The sequence below is a fragment of the Agelaius phoeniceus genome, chromosome 1 (genome assembly GCF_051311805.1).
Source record: "Agelaius phoeniceus isolate bAgePho1 chromosome 1, bAgePho1.hap1, whole genome shotgun sequence".
In the NCBI taxonomy this organism is placed as follows: Eukaryota; Metazoa; Chordata; class Aves; order Passeriformes; family Icteridae; genus Agelaius; species Agelaius phoeniceus.
Window position 1 is genome coordinate 2,581,779 of NC_135265.1, and position 22,049 is coordinate 2,603,827.

The 22,049-nt window shown below is 45.9% G+C and overlaps 1 protein-coding gene across 1 annotated transcript in view; it reads left to right on the top strand.

The window, feature by feature from the left end:
* Nucleotides 1-1,192: 1,192 nt before the first annotated feature.
* OBSCN (obscurin, cytoskeletal calmodulin and titin-interacting RhoGEF) overlaps nucleotides 1,193-22,049 on the top strand; it is a 181,517-nt gene continuing 160,660 nt past the window's right edge. The window contains exons 1-6 of the mRNA XM_077184731.1: nucleotides 1,193-2,294; nucleotides 9,708-9,977; nucleotides 13,915-14,175; nucleotides 17,106-17,408; nucleotides 18,458-18,724; nucleotides 20,060-20,335. Of these exons, the coding sequence (XP_077040846.1) occupies nucleotides 1,193-2,294; nucleotides 9,708-9,977; nucleotides 13,915-14,175; nucleotides 17,106-17,408; nucleotides 18,458-18,724; nucleotides 20,060-20,335 (2,479 nt within the window). The remainder of the gene's footprint in view (nucleotides 2,295-9,707; nucleotides 9,978-13,914; nucleotides 14,176-17,105; nucleotides 17,409-18,457; nucleotides 18,725-20,059; nucleotides 20,336-22,049) is intronic.

A 22,049-nucleotide genomic window follows, 5' to 3' on the forward strand; every position in this document is an offset into this window, starting at 1 on the left:
CAGCCCCTTCTTTGCTGTCCAGTGGTGGAGATCTCCTCCTCAAATCCTGATTGAAGGTCAGGTGTCCCCACAGTGACAAGCCAGCCCTCCCAGGTGTCCCAACTCCAGCTGTCTCTGGATAACCATGCGAGGGGGTACAACATAACTATAAATCTAGAAACTTTTCTTAACCTACATACATGATTATTGTCCATTAATTGTGAGAATCAGTCATGGCATTACTCATCTATCACAGCAGCTTGAAGAGAAACGGTGCACTCAAATCTTCTTGGAAAACCTGGTCTAGGGGGTGACATTGCTATCCATGGCAAGGGGTTGGAACGAGATGATTTTTAAGGTCCTTTCCAACCCAAATTCTGAGGTGGAGGCAGTACTTCGATGGGCAGACCTATCTCTCAGATTGTGGTGTCCAGTTTGTTCCTGGTGGTTGCAGAACAGCTCATCTGTCACACAGCTTTAGTGCAAGTCACTTTCTGAGTGCCACAGAGGAAAGGCAGCATCATTTTCCTTCTGTATGAACTGCCTAGAGTTCCCTTTTGCCCAGAGGCTCTGTGGGGAAGTGAACTGCCTTATGCAGCAGTTTATTACCCTCAAATATAAGAGATCCTCAAGACCAATAATATTCCTAGGCTGCCTCACCCATAATGAGAAGGGCATTGAAAACATGGGTGTCGCAGAAGTATTTGCTGAAAAATACTTTTGCTAAGATTTTGCTCCTGAGAAGCTGAGAGAGCTCAGAAATTGAATGTAAACAATAATTATCTGCTGCTATGGAATGCAACAGGTGCATCTTTGATTGGTCTCATGTGAATTGTTTTTAATTAATGGCCAATCACAGTCCAGCTGTGTCAGGACTGTGGTCAATCACAAGATTTTATTATTGTTATTTCCTTTCTTTTCTAGCCTTCTGATGAAATCCTTTCTTCTATTCTTTTAGTATAGTTTTAGTATATAATTTTCTTTTAATATAATATATATCATAAAATAATAAATCAGCCTTCTGAAGCACAGAGTCAAGATTCTCATCTCTTCCCTCGTCCTGAAGATGAGGAAAACATCATCACACATGGGGGTTCCAGGTGACAAACACCCTGATACCAGGGGACTGCAGTGATTTTTTGTTTTTGGGTGCAGCCTCTGCCCTGCTCTCTGCTGACACTTTTCTCTCTCTCCCTGCAGGAAGGAAGCCAGGATGGATTACAGCTCGCTCAGCGGGGTCCCGCGCTTCCTGACCCGGCCCAAGGCGTTCATGGTGTCTGTAGGGAAGGACGCCACCCTGAGCTGCCAGATCGTTGGAAACCCCATCCCAGTGGTGAGCTGGGAAAAGGATAAACTCCCAGTGCAGTCTGGGGGAAGGTTTAAAACCACAGAGGATGGGGATTTGTACCGGCTGACCATCTATGACCTGAGCCTGGAGGACAGTGGCCAGTACATCTGCCGGGCCAAGAACACCATCGGGGAGGCTTTTGCTGCTGTCAGCATCAAGGTGGGAGAGGAGACCACGGTCACAGAGTCAGCTCCTTACTTCATCCAGAAACCTTCCAACATCAAAGTAACCCTGGGAGAAGACGTCATGTTCAAATGCAAAGTCCAGGGCAGCCCTCCCCTCTCAGTGAACTGGGAGAAGGATGGGAGATACTTGAGGAACAAAGCAGACGCTGGGCGCTTCCAGATCGAGTCTGCTGGCGAGTCCAACGCTCTCACCATCCAGTGCGCCCAGCTGGGGGACAGTGGCACCTACACGTGCCGGGCAGAGAACCTCATCGGCTCCGCCAGCGCCTCGGCCGCGCTGGTGGTGGAAACGCGCGGCTCCTCCAACCCCGACAGCAGCGGCAAGACGGCCTCCTTGCTGTCCCACCTGCAGAAGAGGCGGGAGGAGATCAGGAAGATGGACATCTCCCATGGCACTCTGGACTCTTCCTCTGCCTACTCGGCGGTGGAGGGGCTGTCCAGCCTGGGCTACGGCCTGTCCCGGGACTACGAGCGGGCGGTGGGGCTGGCCAAGGGCGCGCGCAACGCCGCGCTCGGGACGCTGACGCGCACCTGCAGCGTGACCGAGGGCAAGCACGCCAAGCTCAGCTGCTACGTGACAGGAGAGCCCAAGCCCGTGATTGTGTGGAAGAAGGACAACGAGGTCATCGTGGAAGGCCGGAGGCATGTTATCTATGAGGATGACCAGGAGAACTTTGTGCTGAAGATCCTCTTCTGCAAGCAGACGGACAACGGGCTGTACACCTGCACGGCCTCCAACCTGGCGGGGCAGACCTACAGCTCTGTGCTGGTCACTGTCAAAGGTGGGTGCATGTGGTTCTCAGCAGGGTGGATGTGCCTGCAAGGACACACCCTTGAATTAGGGTGGGGTGGGTGGTTTGGTTTGAACAAAACATCTGCCTCCAAACTGCTGCAGGGGAGGGTGTTAGATGTGTCACACTTTTGTTGTCATTCTGAAGAACTTGGACTGACCTTCACAGATGTGGAGGGACCCTCTGAAGGCAAGTTCTTCACCACTGACTATGGCAAACAATGGCATCCTGGACCTGGGAGGTTCTCTAGGAGCATTCAAGGAGCACAGACAATCCAGCAACCCAAGCTGGGAAAGGCTGAATAAAGCTCTCCTGGTAGAAAGGGCTTGTGCACTTGAGTAGATGACCGGGGGAGAGAGTCCCATTGCTGGTGGTTCTTAGGAAGGGCAGTAAAGAGGTGCCTGCAGGGGTGGGTGAAGCAGAACCTGAGGGTGTGATGCCTCAGGTTTTAGCTTTTATATTTTTCAGATTCTGTGCTGCTTTAGTGTGTGGGTCTGGGCTTCACATCAGGGCATGCTGAGCTCTGTGCACAGAGCAGGGAGACAAAACAATTCCTGCTCCAGCTGGGCACCAAGGACAAATGATCCAAATCTCAGCCCCAAGAGCACAAACCCCGTGGGCTGGAGAGAGAAAAACAAGCAGGGTGGGACTGCAGGGGCTAAAGCTGGAACGGGACAATTCACTCCAATATGTAAATGGAGCAGAACTGATCAAAGTGAGAGACCCTGTGAGCGCTCGTGAATTTTGGGACCATTTTAAGTTCCTGGGGTACAGCCCTGGCTGGGCTCTTGTGCTGCCCAAGGTGGATCTATTGAAGCCTCCTAATAATCCCTACTTTATTCCTTAGCTCCATCTAGTCTCTGTTCTAGGTCAGCCTGCACAAGGCAGCAGCTGGTTGTGGGGCAGCTGGGGTGCACCAGATCCCCAAGGCTCCTGTCAGTCCTGCTTTCACAGTGATGTAAGAGATCCTTTTCCATGCTCTGGGTCAGTGACTGCCAATGCCCTGTCTCACCCTCCAGGCTTTAATCACATCTGGGTATGTATTCACCAGGGGGTTTACTCAGACGTGCCATTTGTAGTAGTAGTGGAAACCCCTCCCTACAAGATGAGCATGTCAGGCTGCCTCAGATCCCCTGGGGGACCTACTCCAACTCTAATTACAGTCCAGCTCAGTTTTCCTGAACAGTGACCCACCAGCAGCCTGGTTCTTGCCAGGCTCTTCAGCTTTTTCCCAGCTTGGGTTGCTGGATAGGTTTGTGCTCCTTGAATCCTAGAAAACCTCCCAGGTCCAGGATGCCATTGTTTGCCGCAGTCAGTGCTGAAGAACTTGCCTTCAGAGAGTCACTCAACACTTGTGGAGGTCAGTCCTTGTTCTTCAGAATGGCAGCCAAAGTGTGACACATAGTTTTTACAGAATCCCAGAATGGTTTGGATTGGAAGAGATCTTAAAAGTCAGCTCATTCCAACCTCCTGCCAGGGGCAGGGACACCTTCCACAAAACCAGGTTGCTCCAAGCCCCATCCAACCTGGCCTTGAACAATCCAGGAAGTTCTAAATCTTCCAGCTGCTCACCCATTTGGCATGGGGACAGCAGCAGTTTGGAATCCAGGTAGCACCTGTAAATGAGCTGTCAGAGACAAAAGATTTGGCCACTCCAGTGGTAAAACGGATGATTTTTCACTGGCAGCAAAATAAATTAGAAACACAATTAAGCAGGAATTATCTGTGCTCCACAATCATCTTTAAGCCTCTCAGGTGTTACTTGATTTTCTGTTTTCCCTTTTTTGGAAAGTGGCTCAGTCCCTGTGCCCATCAGGGACACCTGATCCGTGGAACTCACTGACACTTGTCCCACCCCTTGCTGTCCCTCGGAGGTGCTGAGTGGTGTGGGGAAGGGCATTTGTCCTGTTCCATAAAGCTGTGATTCCCTCCTGAGCTGGGACTCAGAGCTAGAGATCAATCCTGGCCCTCACCCTGGTGGGGGATCACTTTGAGGATGGATCAAACTCATTTCCCTGCACAACACCTTGCAAAAACAGCCCCCCCCTGCTCTGTCTGTGCTTATCTTACTGCTCTCATGGCTGCAACCTGTTCCAAAGGGGGTGAGGAAAGCAAGGGGAGCAGCCAGTCTGGGAGCAAGCACCACGGGAAAGGGTTATTGATCCCTGTCCATTGTCCAGAGCTGCCTGTGAGTCAGGAGGCTGAAGTGGAAATGTTTATGGATTGTTTATTTTTTATGCTGTGCCACGTTTGGCTCCCTGTCCAGGCCAAGGCTGCCATGGAAAATCTACGTGTGTTGGTTATAATTAGGCCCTGATAAATGACTCTCCTTTGGAAAGTGGCTCAGTCCCTGAAGTTCTTCTCAGCCCTACCAAGACAGGTCAGAATGATGCAGCAGATGAAAAAAAGCTTTTAATTCTGTTGAGCTTTTAATTCTGTTGTTTGTGTCACTGGTGATGCCATTGGTTCATCTGCTGTCAGGCTTAGGGAGGGAGATGATCTTGCCATGCAAACTTCTCTTTGCTCAGCCATGTAGGAGAGGGTGAATTCTCCAAGCAGCCACCCCTAGAATCATAGGATCAGAATGGTTTGGACTGGGAGGGACCTCAAAGGACATCTGGTTCCAACCTCCTGCTATGGGCAGGGATGCACTCATTAGACCAGGTTGCTCAGGGCCCTGTTTAAACTGGCCTTGAACACTTCCAGGGATGGGACATCCATAGAAAGCCTCCTATATTCTGTCAATCTATATCCTAGGGACCTAAGGACACAGAAATCCAACATTTGTGAACTCTTTGTTGAGCCTGTGCCTTAAAGATCACTGAGCTGGAAAAAAAAAAAGGGGTTTTTTTTGAGCTGTTCCTAAATGAGATTTGGTGAATCAGACTTAAACAAAGAAAGGCTACAGGGCAAAGAATCACTCTCCTAAATAAGGAAAACTGGAGCTTGATTAGATTCAGAAATGTGTCTGGAACGGAGATAAAATCACAATCCGTACACTGAGATGTGAGCTGTAAAAGGAATTGGGGGAATTGTGCCCAAGAATAAACCTTTAACAAATCAAGGAGTGAGGAGGATGGGAGGAACATAAATAACCAGCTTGGCTTTGCTGAAGGTTTGGAGATTTCCCTGGGCCATGTGTAAAGTTGGTGAGAACAGAATTCAGGTCTCCACCCTGGGCCAAGCCGTGTTCACTGGAGTCCCTGAATAAAGTAACCAGATACTGGATGAGAAGGTTAAAGGTTGCAAGCCAAGCAGGATGGAGATGGGAAAAACACCCTGCTGCTGAGGCCACCTCATTCTCCCTCTGATCAGATGGGATTTTGGATGGTCACTGTCATGGCAGTCACATTGGAGACCTGAAAGAGAATTGCAACTTGAGAAATGAGGAGGTAGAAAGGAAATTGGGAAAGCACAGTAACTAGGAAGATCAAAGGCTGAATATGGTGGAAGCTTTTCAATCCACATTTAGCCAGCTCTTACTGGGAGGGTTTTCCATATTCTTACCTTTCCTGGATTATTTTCATTGACCAGAGGGAAAACTTGCCTCTGGATGTGAGAATTTGAGGAATAAGAAAGAGGAAATGTAGGCAGGTGAAAAACTGAGGTCCAGAGGGCAGATGGGCCTTGATAAGGTCAAGAAAACACTGGGCTTCTTTGCAGGCTGCACCTATTCTTAGCAAAATATGTGTTAGCAGGATTTGCCTTTTAAAAATAACATCCTCTCATTGCCAGTTTGCTTGCTGGGGACCAAGCAAAAAAGCCTATGATAGACTGGAGAAATATCTCCTCAGGATAGGCAGCAAAATGAATCTCTGACCCAAATTCTTGCAGTTTCTTGCTAATTCCATGAGCTGCTCTTGCTCTATGCTCCCTCAGTGTTTTGCTCTGCTGTGGCTCTCACATTTTCCCCAGTGGGCAGGTTTTGGCAGCTCTCTTATTTTCTGTTTTATTTGCACCTCTCTGACCTGGGTGTGCTGCTGGTTATGGGCCAGATGGTTTGGGATTCTCTCAGGAGACCTCTGGTCCTTCTGTAGTCCCCTGACCCAAATCTGCCCCCTCTGCCTGGCCAGGCACATCCTAAACCTTGTAAAGAGCATGGAGGGATGCTCAGGAGGAGGAGGAGGCTGGTGGGTTTTGGAACCACTCTGATATCTCCAAAAGCCCTGGGCTGGGTTCACCCCAGGCTTCAGTTCAGTTTATCAGCTGCTGTTGCTCCGAAGCTCCATTCAGAGGGAGATAAGATGTGTGTGCAGGACGAAAGCAGAGTTGTTTTCAGAGGGTATCTGTGACCCCAAGCTGCCAAAGATAGCCTTGCACTGCCTTTCTCTGGCTGGGAGAGCAGTGCTGTTCCTGCAGCATGCTCCTAAGAGTCAACCAACCCTGCGGTGCGTGAACATTTAAGAGCTTTTTCCTGGAACAGCTTTTTATTTTTTATTTTTTTTTTTTTTTACTTTAGGTACTGCTTAGTGACTGTAAAGGGAGAGGGGTTAATGATATGGCCAGCTGCTCCAAGTATGGGAATACACTTGTGTGCCTCTCAGGTGCAGCTTGTGTTTCTTTTTGGCCCCTGTGCAGCTCTGAGTGTTCCCAGTGGCAGCTCCAGCCTCCCTCCTGCCAGAGGGCTGCATCCCTCTGATCAAAGCTTGCTTGGCCTCACAGAATCCCAGAATGGTTTGGGTTGGAAGAGACCTTAATCCTCATCTCCTTCCAACCCCTGCAATGAACCCCTTCCACTGTCCCAGGCTGCTCCAAGCCCTGTCCAGCCTGGCCTTGGACACTTGCAGGGATCCAGGGGCAGCCACAGCTGCTCTGGGCACCCTGTGACAGGGCCTGCCCACCCTCAGAATAAAGAATTTCATCATAATATCTTATTTGAGCTTAAAAAAAAAATTAGGAAAAAAAGAAAAAAGGCTAAGCACCATCTGGAGTGTGGGCAGAGCAGATCTGTGACCATGTTCACAGGGGTCTTAGGATGAGGGAAGAGATGAGGATCTGACTCCATGTTTCAGAAGGTTTGATTTATTATTTTATGATATATATTACATTAAAACTATACTAAAAGAATAGAAGAAAGGATTTCATCAGAAGGCTGGCTAAGAATAGAAAAAGAAAGAATGATAACAAAGGCTTGTGTCTTGGACAGAGAGTCTGAGCCAGCTGGGCTGTGATTGGCCATTAATTAGAAACAACCACATGAGGCCAATCCCTGTTGCATTCCACAGATGCACCTGTTGCATTCCACAGCAGCAGATAACCATTGGTTACATTTTGTTCCTGAGGCCTCTCAGCTTCTCAGGAGGAAAAATCCTAAGGAAAGGATTTTTCATAAAAGATGTGTGTAACACACATCTGTGTAACCATAGCTGAAGGCTTTTCAGGGCAAGACTTTGACTTGCCTTAAACTGAGGTGTATTTGGGCATAACATTAAAAAAAAAAAAAAAAAAATTCCAAGTTGACATGGTTAGTGTCCCCTTCCTGTTCCTGGACATATTGTATGGACTCCCAGTCCAGTTTTACCCTCAGGATAACAAAGGTAGTCCATGGCATTGCTCCCTCCAGGTGTCCTGCCAAACCTTTAGAGTCTGGTATCTTATTTAAACAGAAAGAGGGGAGCTTTATATCAGATATTAGGAAGAAATTCTTTACTGTGAGGGTGGTGAGGCGGGATGGAGTCACAAAAACCAGCTGGGAGCTGGCACAGCTGTTATTGGGAGATGAAGGTACATATGCAGGCATGATCCCTCACAAAGCATCAGCAGCGTTTCAGCACTGGCTAATCCAGTGTGTGACATGACTGTGGCACCAGTCCCGTGGCCCTGACCACCAGCTGTGCTCTTCAGTCCAGCTCCCCTTTCCCCACTTTTGGGCTGGGGTATCAGGGTGATGTCACAGCGCAGCTGTCGCTGGAATTTGTCATTGTTCAGCTCATAAAATGACTTCCCTCACTGTCATGCAGCTGCTTGGTGGGTTTGATCCATGCTTGGGTTGGGCCCTCAGCCAGAGCACTGCAGCCTCACTGCTGGAGGAGGGCTCAGGCAGTTGGGAGACTGGGGCTCAGTCTCTATTTCTTTTATTTTTGTGGTCAAAAGCTGATACAGAGCCCTTGGGGCTGGCGGGGAGAACAGAGAACTCCTTTTGTGCACATCTGATTGTGCACAGCCACCTCACAGCTCTCTGTGCCCCTTCAGATCACTTCTGCTCTAAGACCCTTAAAACATTGCTGCTTTCACCAGCTCAGCTGCTCGCTCCCACCTGGAATTCCTGCCCTGTGCTGTGTCCCATGCCCAGCTTGTCATTAAACTGTCACAGACACATTTCATGAAAAATCCTTTCCTTAGGATTTTTCCTCCTGAGAAGCTGAGAGGCCTCAGAACAAAATGTAAACCAATGGTTATCTGCTGCTGTGGAATGCAACAGGTGCATCTGGGTTTGCTCTCATGTGGTTGTTTCTAATTAATGGCCAATCACAGTCAGCTGGCTCAGACTCTCTGTCCCAGACACAAGCCTTTGCTATCATTCCTTCTTTTTCTAGTCTTAGATAGCCTTCTGATGAAATACTTTCTTCCATTCTTTTAGTATAGTTTTAATGTAATATATATCATAAAATAATAAATCAGCCTTCTGAAACATGGAGTCAGATCCTCATCTCTTCCCCCATCCTAAGATCCCTGTGAACACGGTCACAATTAAACCGATTCTGGAAGGATTATTTTTAAGGCCTTTTACTCCAACCTGGCCTTGACCACTTCCAGGGATGGGGCAGCCACAGCTCTGTTACTATGATATTTTATGAAAAATCTCTTGGCTAAGATTTTTTTTCTCTTAAAAAGCTGAGAAGCTTCAACTTCTTTATGTTTTGCTGCTTTAAAATATAATTTAGAAAATTGTTTACTCAACATGTAAATTGATGTAATTTAATGTCTAATCACAGCCAGCTGTGTCAGACTCTCTGTCACCAGATTTATCATCATTCTTGTCTAACCTTCTAATGTCTCCTTTCTCTTTCTTTAGTATAATTTCATATAATATAATTTCATATAGTATACTATAACTTCATACAGTATAATTTTGTATAGTATAATTTCATATAGTATAGTCTAATATAATTTCATATAGTATAACACACCACACCTATAATATAATATAATATAATATCATATATCATATCATATAATTTAATATAATATGGTATAATATAATGTGGTATAATATAATAATCAGCCTTCTAAAAACTTAGAGTCAATTCTCATCTCTCACCTCATCCTCAACACCACAACACAGCTCCTCTGTACAATGTGTGTTAGGGCCTCACCACCCTCACAGAGAAGAATTTCTTCCTGAATTCCCATCTAAACCTGTTCTCATGTCTCATTCTCCTTCCTCTTTTTTACCCTCTTAAGAACCCACCATACCCTTCAAGGCAAAGCTGAAGGACCTCGAGGTGAGGGAGAAGGAATCTGCCACGTTCCAGTGCGAAGTGCCCGTGGCTGGGACAGAGACAGCTTGGTTCAAGGAGGAGACCAAGCTGCAGCAGAGCAAGAAGTACAACATTGAGGAGGAGGGCACCTACCGCCGCCTCACCGTGCAGAACGTCACCACGGATGATGATGCTGTTTACATCTGTGAGATGAAGGAAGGGAGCAGGACCATTGCAGAGCTCTCTGTCCAAGGTAAGTGCAATAGGAGCCTCCTCAAGCCCAGTCTCATAAGCTCTTGGAGGTCTGTTTCACACCCAAGATAGCTCAGGTACTGTAGAAGGCATAAAATCAGCAGGATGGCTTCTGTGATAGTGTTGGAAACAAAAAGGTTTTAATAAAAGGCAAAATAACAAAGCTCTTTACAGAGGAAAACCCAGCCAGGTTCAAGAGTTACTTGCCCCTGGTGAAACACCTCAGAAAAACCATTAGTTTCTTTGTTCTCTTCTTTTTGTACTAAACTGCTTAGCTACCATAGAAGGCATAAAATCAGCAGGATGGCTTCTGTGGTAGTGTTGGAAACAAAAAGCTTTTAATAAAAGGCAAAATAACAAAGCTCTTTACAGAAAAACCAAGCCAGGTGCAAGAGTTCCTTGCCCCTGGTACAACACCTCACAAAAGTGATCAGTTTCTTTGTTCTTTTTTTAGTAAATTGCTCAGGCAGGACCTTTTTGGCTTCTGTCCAATTAGCTATCCTTAAGTTTGAGGTGAAGTCTCCCAGGCCCTATGAGATGTCTTTTTACCTAATTGAGGAGAGAAACTTCTGGGCTTCTTTCCTTTTTAAGGGGACAAAGGACAGTTTTGTCACTCTGTCAAAGAGGGGAGGGGAGGGGAACATTAGTACAGGTAAGAACAGCTCTTGGTATTTCAGATTGGCCAAAAGTGTGGGATTCACACGTGAGGCTCTGGGTTTGACCTTGTGAGCAGGGCTTGCCATGCCCATGTGGGCACTGAAGAGGAGCAGAGTCCCTTGTGGTGTGAAGATGTGGTCAGTGGTCCTTAGGGCTCCTGGCAGGTGTCTCTGGACACAGGGCCACGCAGCAGGTACGGCTGTGTTGTACAAAATATCACACAGTGGGAACCCGTGCTGAAAGAAGCTCCCTCCAGCTGTGGCCTGGCCCTGTGGACTTCTCTTTGATGCCTTGGAGTGGCTTCCTGAAACAGAGTCTAGGCAAGATTAAGAGAATTAAAGTGGGTGTTTATTAAAGGCCTTCAGCAGGTTCACCTTGGGCAGTCAGAAACCTCTGAGAGGGGCTACACCCAGGATGGATGATGGCCATGAGTTTTTCACACAGCTACAAGTTTGGTCCATTTACATTCCAGGGGTTAATCCTCCAATTACAGCTTCAGGTAATGAAGTCATTTACTCCAGGTCTTCTCCTTGCAGTTGCCAGAATTCCCAGAATGAGCAGGTTGGGAGAGACCTTCAAGATCATCGAGTCCAACCCAGCCCCAACAGCTCAACCAAACCCTGGCCCCCAGTGCCACATCCAGGCTTTGTTAAACACACCCAGGCATGGGGACTCCACCACCTCCCTGGGCAGCCATTCCAGAACTTTATCACCCTTTCTGTAAAAACCTTTTCCTAATATCCAACCTGTATTTGCCTTTACACAGCTTGAGGGGAATTCACTGTTTACATCTCTCAGGGCCTGAGACAGTCAGGTGTCCCTGAGTTTCAGGCCTAGAGAGGAATTGTTTTGTCTGAATAAAACAGGAGAACATGAGCTGACAGGCTATGGAGTTTTAGAGTTATACCCTAAAGCAGTACAGGATCTGAAAAATATAAAAGCTAAATCCTAAGGCATCACCCTAACATGACCCCAAGCATCAGATGTGTCCCCTGGCACTGTCACACCCATCTTGTCCAGTGAACAGAGTGGTGCTGACCACAGTGGAAAGGGGGTTTAGCAGCTGTGGTTTGTGGCCAGATGTGTGGTGCAGGCTGCAGTCAACACCAGCATGGTTTAGATTGGAAAACACAGCTCCAGATCCCTGGTAGCTGGAGCTGCTCTCTGGAGTTTAGGAAGGGGACAAGGAAAGTCTTGGGACTCTAGCTGCTCAGAGTGACCCTGAGATATGTTAGAAAGTCTCTTTTCCCAGCCCAGCGCACAAAGAAGGAGTCAGAGCTCTTCAGTTCTCGGTCTCAAGGTTGTTTATTGTATCTTATCTATAAAATTCTTTCTCCTGGCCTGCTGAGGTCTGCTCAGCAGAACAGACAGAGGCACTCTGCCTGCCCCCAGGGCGGTGTTATCTTTTTATACTAAAAACTATGTGTACAATATTTACAATTAACTTTCCTATACCTATCACCTATGTTAGACACTGAGCTCCTACTCTAAACCAATCTAAAAGTGCCACCATCACCCAGAAGATGAAGGCCAAGAAGGAGAAGAAAGGCTGGACATGCCCAGATTCCTCCATCTTGCCCCCTGAACCCCCATTCTAAAACCCCCAAAAATCTATTTTTCCACCCCGTGATAAATTCACTATCATTCTACTTAAACTGTTGTGGCTTGCAGATCTTCATCTAAGGTTGGTAATTTGCTCCATGGGTCATAATCAAACCCACAGGGGTCTTGGGCTCTGTACCAGGGTCTCTGAGCCCCCTGGCAGGGGTCCTGGCACTCCAGGACAGCCAGAGGGATGTCCTGGGTTCTGACAGGGAAGGAAAAAGCATGGCCATGGCCAGGTGTCCTGAGTCTGGTGGTTCAGGCTGGAGTGGGAGTTGGTGTAGGTGGGTATGGTGTGGGTGTCTCTCAGTGAGTAGACACAAACCCCAGAGCTGCAGGCACTGGAGGCTGCCACAGCTCCAGGATTCATCTTGTCCTCACTCATTTGAGGCCTGAGTATACTCCCAGTGAAACCAGAAGGAGTTCCTCATATATAGATTGCTACATGAAAGCTGGGTGATGTGCATCCTTGTGCCAATTCCTTTTGTACCACCAATAAAAAGCTGAGAGTGCACAGAGAGGTGGATGCAGAAGGGAAAATTTAGCCCAGAGGCATGGGAGAGCTCAGACTGACATCTTTTTGTTGCACCTTCTGTTAGGTCTGGACCAGCCCACCCCTGTGTGTTTGCTCCCAATGAGACAGCTGGCATTTTTTTCACTGGTTTGTGCTGTAATGGTATGTTCCATCCAAAAGAGAGTGACTGAGCCAGGTGGAGCTTTCTGGAGGGAGAGGAGGCAGAGCCTTCCTGGGGGAGCCTTGTGCCTGCCCTGGGAGGGGATTGGAGAGAGCAGGGAGGGGTGGGGACAATGCGAGAGCTTGGCCAGAGGTAAAGAGCTGTGGGATGAGGACAGAGAGGTCAAGGAGGAGGATAAGCAGAGAATCAGGTCTTGAATCTTGTGGTGAAACCTGTGCTTGCTCTGTTACTTTATGAGGGAGTTCAGCAATGCTATCTATCAAACAGCTCTGGGTGATCTGCCTGGGCAAAGCCTCTTTCACCTCTCAGGGACTGCTCTGGAGCTGGAGCCACTCACTGTTGGTCTTTTGGGGTGGTCTCCTTGTGGTTTGTCCAATCTTTCCTGTGAATATTCACATCTTACAGCTTTGAGGTGGTCCTAGTAAGTGATGATAATTACAGTCACTTGGAAAGGACATAAATTCATTCAATGTGGATTTCTGTGCTGACACTAAGAAGAAACCTGAGATTTTCAGTGTCTTTCTCATTAATTCAGGTTACTTCTGTATCTGCCATGATGGTTATGTGACTTTGGTAGAGGTGAAATCCTAAAGGCAAAGGAGAGACCTGTCTGGCTTAAGACTGACCTACTTCAGCAAAAGTTTTAATTTGAATTCACAGCATATGGGGACAATAAAAGCTGTCAAATCTTTTCTCTTGCAAGGCCACATATATTTTATGTTTACCAGCATCTGGCTTTGCTTGGTAGATAAGAAACCTGAATGACTGCAGTCAAATAAGATTTGCTTTTCTCTCTTTGAAGGCCAAAATGAGTCCTTGGGGTCATCTGTTCTGTGTGACTCAGAGCCTTGGAATTTATTTTCAGGTGCCTGCATGGTGTCTACAATATTTTGACTGGGTGTGGGCTAGTCCTGTTTCAGTCTGGATGGTCCAAAGCGTTTAATATCTGTCATTTGCTGACTGTGATTATTTTGTTATCTGAAGGGAACATCATTAAAAAACTGCCACGGAAAACTGCTGTCTTCATCAAGGACACAGCCACCTTCTGCGTGGAGCTGGACAACGACTGCCAGAACGTCAGGTGGCTGAAGAACAGAGAGGAAGTGAAACCCAGCGACCGCATCTCCATCACGCGCTCTGGCAAACAGCACACCATGACCATCCGGGAGTGCAAGGTGGAAGATGCTGGGGAGATTGCCTTCCAGGCTGATGAAAGCAGGACTTCCACCCAGTTCACTGTGACCAGTAAGCTCCTCTTTAGTTTGGCCTTCGTGTTGTGTCTTCCCATGGCGCTGTTGTTGTTTTGAGTGACACCGTGATCATTTTGGTGTCCAAAACCAGCTGAGAGTTTGATGTCTGCCACAAAAAACCAACAGCCAGCCTGTGAGTGTTGTGAGATGTTTGGAGGGATCCAAACAGAGAGAATATCTATAGAGTCATGGAATGGATTGGGTTGGATGGGATCACCTCATTCCATCCCATGCCATGGGCAGGGACACTTTCCATCAAACCAAGATTGTCAGGGCCTTGTCCTGCCTGGCCTTCAAATGGATGCTCCACCCCCAGCTTCCACCACTTCCAGGGGTGGAGCATCCATGGTTTCTCTGGGTGAAAGCAGCATTGGGCAAAGACCATGGCACAAACTTATCTTACTTGGCAGAGCACTAGCGGCAGGTGCAACATCATCAAGACTGAACCTGAAATGAAATTTTGGTGAAGTTGCCTAATTTTATTTGGCATTATTTTGATGACACTGCATTTCCCAGCTGGAATCTGCTTTATTTAAGACAAAAATGCATATGATTTCTGGTTCTATTGCAGTTCTGGATCATATATGAACAAATCACCCACTCCAGTCACAATGTGGGGAGAGTAATTCTTCTTTTCTCTCACCACTGCAATCAGTCAGTGGCAAAAAGGAATCTTTTATTTAACAGATATGTAACTGTTTGGTTATCTAAACTTGGTTAGGGCATTCTAAAGCCATTGAACTAAAATGAGGAAAAAATGAGGAAAGTGTCACGTTTGGTTTTGTGACAGTTTCTAAGGTATTTGTAAACTTGTACCATCCAAACAAGCACCTATGCAATGGGGGCAATAAAGTTCAGTTTGATTTCAGACCCTGCTGTTTAACTTATGAAGAAAGGATTGATTCATGGAATAGAAATTATAAGAAACTGCCTTGCCACAAACAGGTATTGCTGAAGAAAACATTGCATTACCATTTCTGATGGCAAGGTCAAGAGATCCCATTCCAGGGCTTAGTGTTCAGCTTAATGTTACCCTAATGGGACCTTTGACATCTATCTGTGACCAGCAGTTACTGACAGGCTGGTAACTGTGCACCCCAAACCACTTCTGTGTCTATTTCTGTAAGGAAGGAAAAGCATATCGCCTTGAGATTTCCTATTTTTACACTTTGTGCATATCGGATTTACTGCCTGGAGAATCCTCTGTGCTGTGTCCACATCTTTTTCAATTAGCTGGGTGAGATTGGTGGTGGTTCTGATATCTTTTATAATATGCAGGCCATGTTTGTGTATTATCTGTCATCTTGCTTTGTTAATGCAAGATGACAAATAATGCAAATAATGCAAAACCAAGCCCATTTTAAAGATGGGAAAACTGAGGCAGGAAGGAGATCAGTTGTCCCAGAGCTCAGTTTTTAGTTTAGACTCAACAACAGACTCCATCTACAGTCAGGAATTCTTGAGTATGTCCACTGTGTGATTGTTTCACCCCCCTCCCGCACCTTCTTTAAGCTGGATTAATTGCTCCTGAGTGTGCTGCTCATGGGATCACAGCTGGAGTCTGGTTGACTGACTTAACCCTGACACCTTTCAGATAGCCAAAATTAAATGAAATTAAGCCTGGGCCATGTCAGTAGAGGTGTAACCAGAGCACATCAGGTAATTCCTCTTGACCATATAAGTGGCAGCGCATAGTGAATAATCCTGATGGGACTTGAGCCTTCTCTAAAGGGTTCAAGAGGAATTAAAGGGTGAAAATAAATATTCATTATGCAAATACCTGCAGGAATATGTTTGTAGCCTCAGGTACCATAAAATAGGCACATCTCCTCAATTGTAGGTTCTCATGGTGGGGACACATCTTTGTTGTTTCCTTTTGAAGTTAATTCCCCAGTCCCAGAAGCTGGTTCTGCATAAATTAGTAAAACAAAGATCCCAAACAATATCACTTTTAGGAGATAAAGTTATGGCTTCTGAGGGGGGGATAGCACAAAATTCAGGAGCAGGACAGATACCCAGATGAAGGGGCTGCAGGGAGCATCCAAGCCTGTGTAACTAGCCAGGCTCTCCATAACATTTAAAATATTTGAACAACCTTTGCTGATGGTTTTACCCATCTTCTGAGTGAAAATAAGAAGCTGAGTGTTAGTCTGCTTTGCCCAGGAGCTATGAAGAGCAGAAATGTGAGTCTATATCCAGCACTGAAGATTTAAACCTACAAAATGTTTGTTGAAGACTCTCTGATTGTAATGACAGTTTTAACATTGTGTAGTGTGACCGTGTTCACAGGGGTCTGAGGATGAGGGAAGAGACGAGGATCTGACTCCATGTTTCAGAAGGCTGATTTATTTTTTTTATGATATATATTACATTAAAACTATGCTAAAAAGAATGGAAGAAAGGATTTCATCAGAAGGCTGGCTAAGAATAGAAAAAGAAAGAATGATAACAAAGGCTTGTGTCTGGGACAGAGTCTGAGCCAGCTGGGCTGTGATTGGCCATTAATTAGAAACAGCTCTATGAGACCAATCCCAGATGCACCTGTTGCATTCTACAGCAGCAGAAAATTATTGTTTACATTTTGTTCCTGAGGCCTCTCAGCTTCTGAGGAGAAAAAATCCTAAGGAAAGGATTTTTCATAAAATATGTCTGTGACGGTGTAGAAATCACATATGTTTAGCTGTGCAATACAAGTATTGGACATCAAAGTTTGAGCTTGATCTGGAATGATAATGATTCTGTGATCTTTGTTTAAAACAGCCTCAAAGCATCTTCCATCCATTCTCTTTCTTTTCCATCTCACATCAATGTTTTATTGAGGTTTATTAAGCAAGATGAACTTTTAGCCCGGTGTAAGCGATTTTGGCTTTTCCCCTCTGATGTAACTCACTGCTCTGCTTTGTTTTGTTTCCTTCCCTTGCACAGCTCCCAAAAAGCCTCCCACCCAACCCCCAGCTGACCCTGTGGTGAAAAATAAAACAGAAACCTCAGTGACCCTGGCGTGGTCCCCTCCGAGGATGGAGCGGCCCATCCCGGTGGACGGCTACATCGTGGAGCGCAAGAAACTCACCGGCTTCACCTGGGTGAGGTGCCACGAGTCCCACGTGCCCAGCCCCGAGCTCACGGTCAGCAACCTGCCAGAAGAGGCCGACTACCAGTTCAGAGTGTCTGCTGTCAATGCCTACGGACAGAGTCCCTACCTGGAGTTCCCTGGGAGCTTGCACCTCGGTGAGCACGAAACCGGCACTAAACGGGGTGGTCGGACACCTGGGTGCTTTGAAAACATTTCCTGTGGCTTTGAGGATGGAGAAATAGCCCAGCAAATCCTCTTTGCCTTCACTGCTGGTTCTCCTGCTTCGTGCCAACTGCTGACCTTGAGCAAAGGGCAGAAGGAAAAAGCCCAAACCCACCCCAGTGAGGGCGGCTGGGTTTCTGTGGCGGAGCTGTGGGTGTGTTCATGTTCCGATATCCCACATCAGGCTGTGGGAGAGGCAGAGCTCCCTGCTCTGGGCCTTAAACCTGTAAATGCTTCTTCTGCACCTGCAGTGAAAATAAAAATTGAGATGGCCTTACGGTACAATTTTCAATATAGAGACATGAGATACTGATCTTGCACCTAGAGAATATTCATGGGTGATCATACCATCATGAAAACCAAGTTCTAGCCAGTCTCTTTTTAATCTAAGAGTTTCTAGGAGAAATCCAGGGGTTTTGCTTTATCTCTGGGTGCCAATGTGCCCATAGAATCATTGGGTGCAAGGGGATTTCTTCTTCCTTTGAATCACTGCACTAGAAAATAACAGATATTGAAGACCCACACAAACTTTGATCATGCTGTGTGTTGTGCTTGTGTCATCCTTGTCCCTCGGTGTCTGAACACACCTGAATTGTCCTAGAATATTTAGAACTGACTCATAGGGATATCTAGCAGTCCCTCCATCTGAAATCTAAGAATAATATTGGCTATTCAATAAACAACACACTTGTAGGGGACTTAGGTGTTTCTGGCCTAGGCCTTTATGCATTTTAGGAATTAAAAAAATATCAGTTAAATATGCCTGTTTTTCTAGACCTGCAAAAACACCACTCCAGATGTCAATTACCTGCAGCTGAAGGAAACAAATCCTTTAGACCAACCATGCCTTTCTTTCAGTGCATGAGAATTTTATAAAGCTGCATTAATTCATTTTCACGTTTTACCCTGACAATTTGGTTCCTAAGATGAGTTATCCTCCATGACAGTGTTGTTCTCAGAGGTGTGTGTTGTTCTTCCCTAGAACCTGTCCTGGCTGTGAAGAACCCCCTGACAACAGCTGAAGTTGCACCTGGAGGGGATGCCCCGTTCACTGTTGACCTGACCAAGACATGTTCTGGCACTTGGTACCTGAATGGCAAAGTCCTACAGCAAAGTGAGACCTACATCATCAACAGAACCCAAACCACTCACACCCTGGTCATAAAAAATGTCACCAGGAAAGATGATGGGGCAGAAGTGAAATTTGTTGCCAATGACATTGAGACCAGCACCAAGATGAGAGTGAGAGGTATTTATTGTCATTGTCATTTATTGTCATCCATTCTTCTCCCACTCAGGGGGTGGTTGCTGGGAATTGAAGATTAAAACTGGGGCAGGAGGCTTTCCCTGGTCTGTGGGAAGCCCCTGAAATTGTGTCATAGGATTAATGTGTGTCCTGGTAATGACCTCACAGCTCAGAGTGAGCTCATCTGGCCAGCTGGTGCTATCTGAATGAGATTGCTTCACATCAGCTCATGAATTTCTGTCAAATTGATGTCATTCACAACCATCTCTCAGTGCACTCTGTCACCAACTCTGCCACTAATTCACCTTAAAGTTGTAATTTCAACTCTAGCTTTGACCATTCTCTTTGACTGTAATAATCTTTCAAAAGTAAAAGAGCATTCATTACTAACAAAGCTTTTCTTGTAGGTTTTTTAGTCCATCATGTGTGGGATATAAAGTTAGTATGCTGGAGCTTGATTTAAGACCAAAGTTTCCTCTATTAAATGACAGTAACATCTGTACCTACCACATTGCAAGGCAAAACATAATCAATTCATAATGAATCATTTATTCTGGAAGGATATCTTTGGCTCGGGAGAAGATCTTTGGCTTGGGAGAAGATCTCTGCAGAATCATATTTGGAGTATTATTTATCAGTAGAAAAAATGTGTTGGGTTTTTTTTTTTTCTTAGTAACTCTGACAGTAAAAACAGATCAGGTTTTCTGAACTGAGAAAGAATGCACAGTATTGACATGAGTGTTGTTACAGTCTCACAAACCCTGAGTTCTGCAGCACTTCACTCCAACAAACTAAAAATGGAGCCCCATCTCTCTCTCTGCAAGGCCTTTGAAGGATCAACTGTCCAATTAAGAAATGACACTGAAATTATTTTTACTTTTAACCCAATAACCAACCACCCATGGCTGCAATGGGGACTTTTTATCCAATTACACAAAACCACCCAAACCCATGGAGAAGAAGGGGAAGAAGAAGGATCAGCCTCCACCCCAAAACCTCCATCTTGCTTTATATCCATTCCTGTATTCTAAACCCTTAAACTCTGAGTTTCCCACCCTGTGATATCACACACTTCTATTCAAACTCCACACCCACAATCCCAGTTCTGTCATTCCATTTTGGAAGCTTCTCCATGGCCTCAGGTCAGTGCAGTGTTCTCTTGGGGGTCAGTGCCTGGCAGCACAGAAATCTGAAATTCTCAGCAGCCAGGGCTCCAACGGAGTGTGAGGCCAGGAACAGGATCTAACACCTTCAGAGACCTCCCAGTCTACAGCAGCCTGTATCAGGGAAAAGTTATCATGAAATAACTCGAGATAACAAAGCCTCTTGTCCTGGCAGGAGCTGCAGTGAGATTCACCAACAAGACCAAAGACGTAGAAAAAGTCTCAGCTCGGCTGAGGGAGGAAGCCAAACTCCAGGCTGAGCTTTCAGACACAGAGGCCACTGTGAAGTGGATGAAAGATGGGAAGGAGCTCAAGGCCAGTGAAAAATACGAGTTCCAAACTGTGGGGAAGAGGCACATCCTGAAAATCCGCAGCACTGCTGAGGAGGATGCTGGAGTCTATGAGTGTGTCTGTGAAGGGGATAAAATGGTTTATCAGCTCTCAGTGAAAGGTGAGTGACTGCCTGGGCTGCTCTGCACTGATGATGCTCCTGCCCTAAACCAGTGGAGCCATCAAGGACACAAAGGGAGACTCCAGAGGGAATTGGGTAATTGCCCATCAACATCATCCAGCCTTGATAATGTGTCCCACAGCAGAACTGGGGAGCAAATACAGCAACTGGCCAGGTGCTGAGAGCTGTGCTTTCACTCCAATTGGCATCTTGATATTCCAGGGGATTTGGTGTAATTTGGTGAGGCTGAGTGGTAGATAGGGAAAAGTGCTCTTGAGATGAAGAAATCCAGCCCCAGGGGCAGGACATGACACAGGATCCCATGTCTGTCCCACACTTGCTGTGTGACATCAGACAAGTCACTGAAGAGAGACTTCAGTTCTGATTGTACAAGATCATCTTGGCATTGTGGGATTTGGGGTTTTTTTGTTTGGTTGTGGTTTTTTTTTTGTTTGCTTGGCTTTTTTTAAATTTTTTTTTTTTTTTTTTTTTACTTTTACTATTTGTTTGAGGATTTTTTTGCTAATTTTCTGTCAGTACTGTGGTGGATAAGAGAAAAGACCTTTCCAGGGCATATCCTATTTACAAGGTGTTCAGATGTGTAGAAAAAACAGCAAGGTGGCACTTTATTTTGATATTTCCTGAATCAGCACTGTTTTACAGCTGCCCTCTCTTTTGGCTGTCCTTCCTTTCACGGCAGTCTCTACCTCTACCCTGAAACCAACAGCATTAAGCCTCCTTCTTGCAAACCTTCCCGTCTGTGCAAGATTTTATGAGCTAGAGCAAAGCTGTCTCTGCCTTGAAGGGGATCAGGTTTTGCCTAAAACCCCCAGTGTATCCCCAGACTGCTTCTCACATGGATCATCAGATGTCTGCTGAGGTTCAGAGCACAAACCCATGGCCAGTCCAGCCTGTTGTGAGACTGTCACCAAAAGGGAGGGAAAAACAAAAACTCTCCAACAACATTTTCTGTCTACAACTGGCACCTGCTCTTGATTTTGATTTTTTTTTTTCCCTCTCTTGCTCTGCCTCTTTAGCATCATTTTTCATGCTGACAGTTCTGCCCACATTTACTTGAATTACTTGATGGATGTTTCCATGTGGCTTTCACTGTGGTGTGCCTATCAAATGTGTGATCAATGTTATTATTTAAAATAACATAATGATAATGACATAACAAAACATCATAAAACCATAATAAAAATAGCATAATAATGACATAATAAACCAACATAAAAACATAATAAAATAATATAATAATGGCATAATAAAACAACATAAAACATAGTAAAAATAACATAATAATGACATAATAAACCAACATAGAAACATAATAAAAATAACATAACAACAATAATAATAATGATGATGATGATAATGATGATGTCAGTCTGCATTGACAAGCTGTGATTTAAAGTCTGCTGTTTACAGCTCGATTCCTGGTGAATCACCTTTGGTACCTCCCATCCTTGTGGGATGAGCCTCACAAATGCTGTATCAACATTTTACCTTCCATCACCACCACCTTTTATCAGCCACAGGGAATCATCTGAGGAGCAGATCAGCTGTGAGTGGCACGTGGGCATCACGTGGCTGCTGAGGGGCCACTGTGCCAAGCCATGGCCACTGTGTCACTGCCTGGGCCTCCTGCCCAAACCAGCCAGAAATGCACTTGCCATTTGTCCCTGCAGTGCCCTGAGCTCCAGTGCCAGGC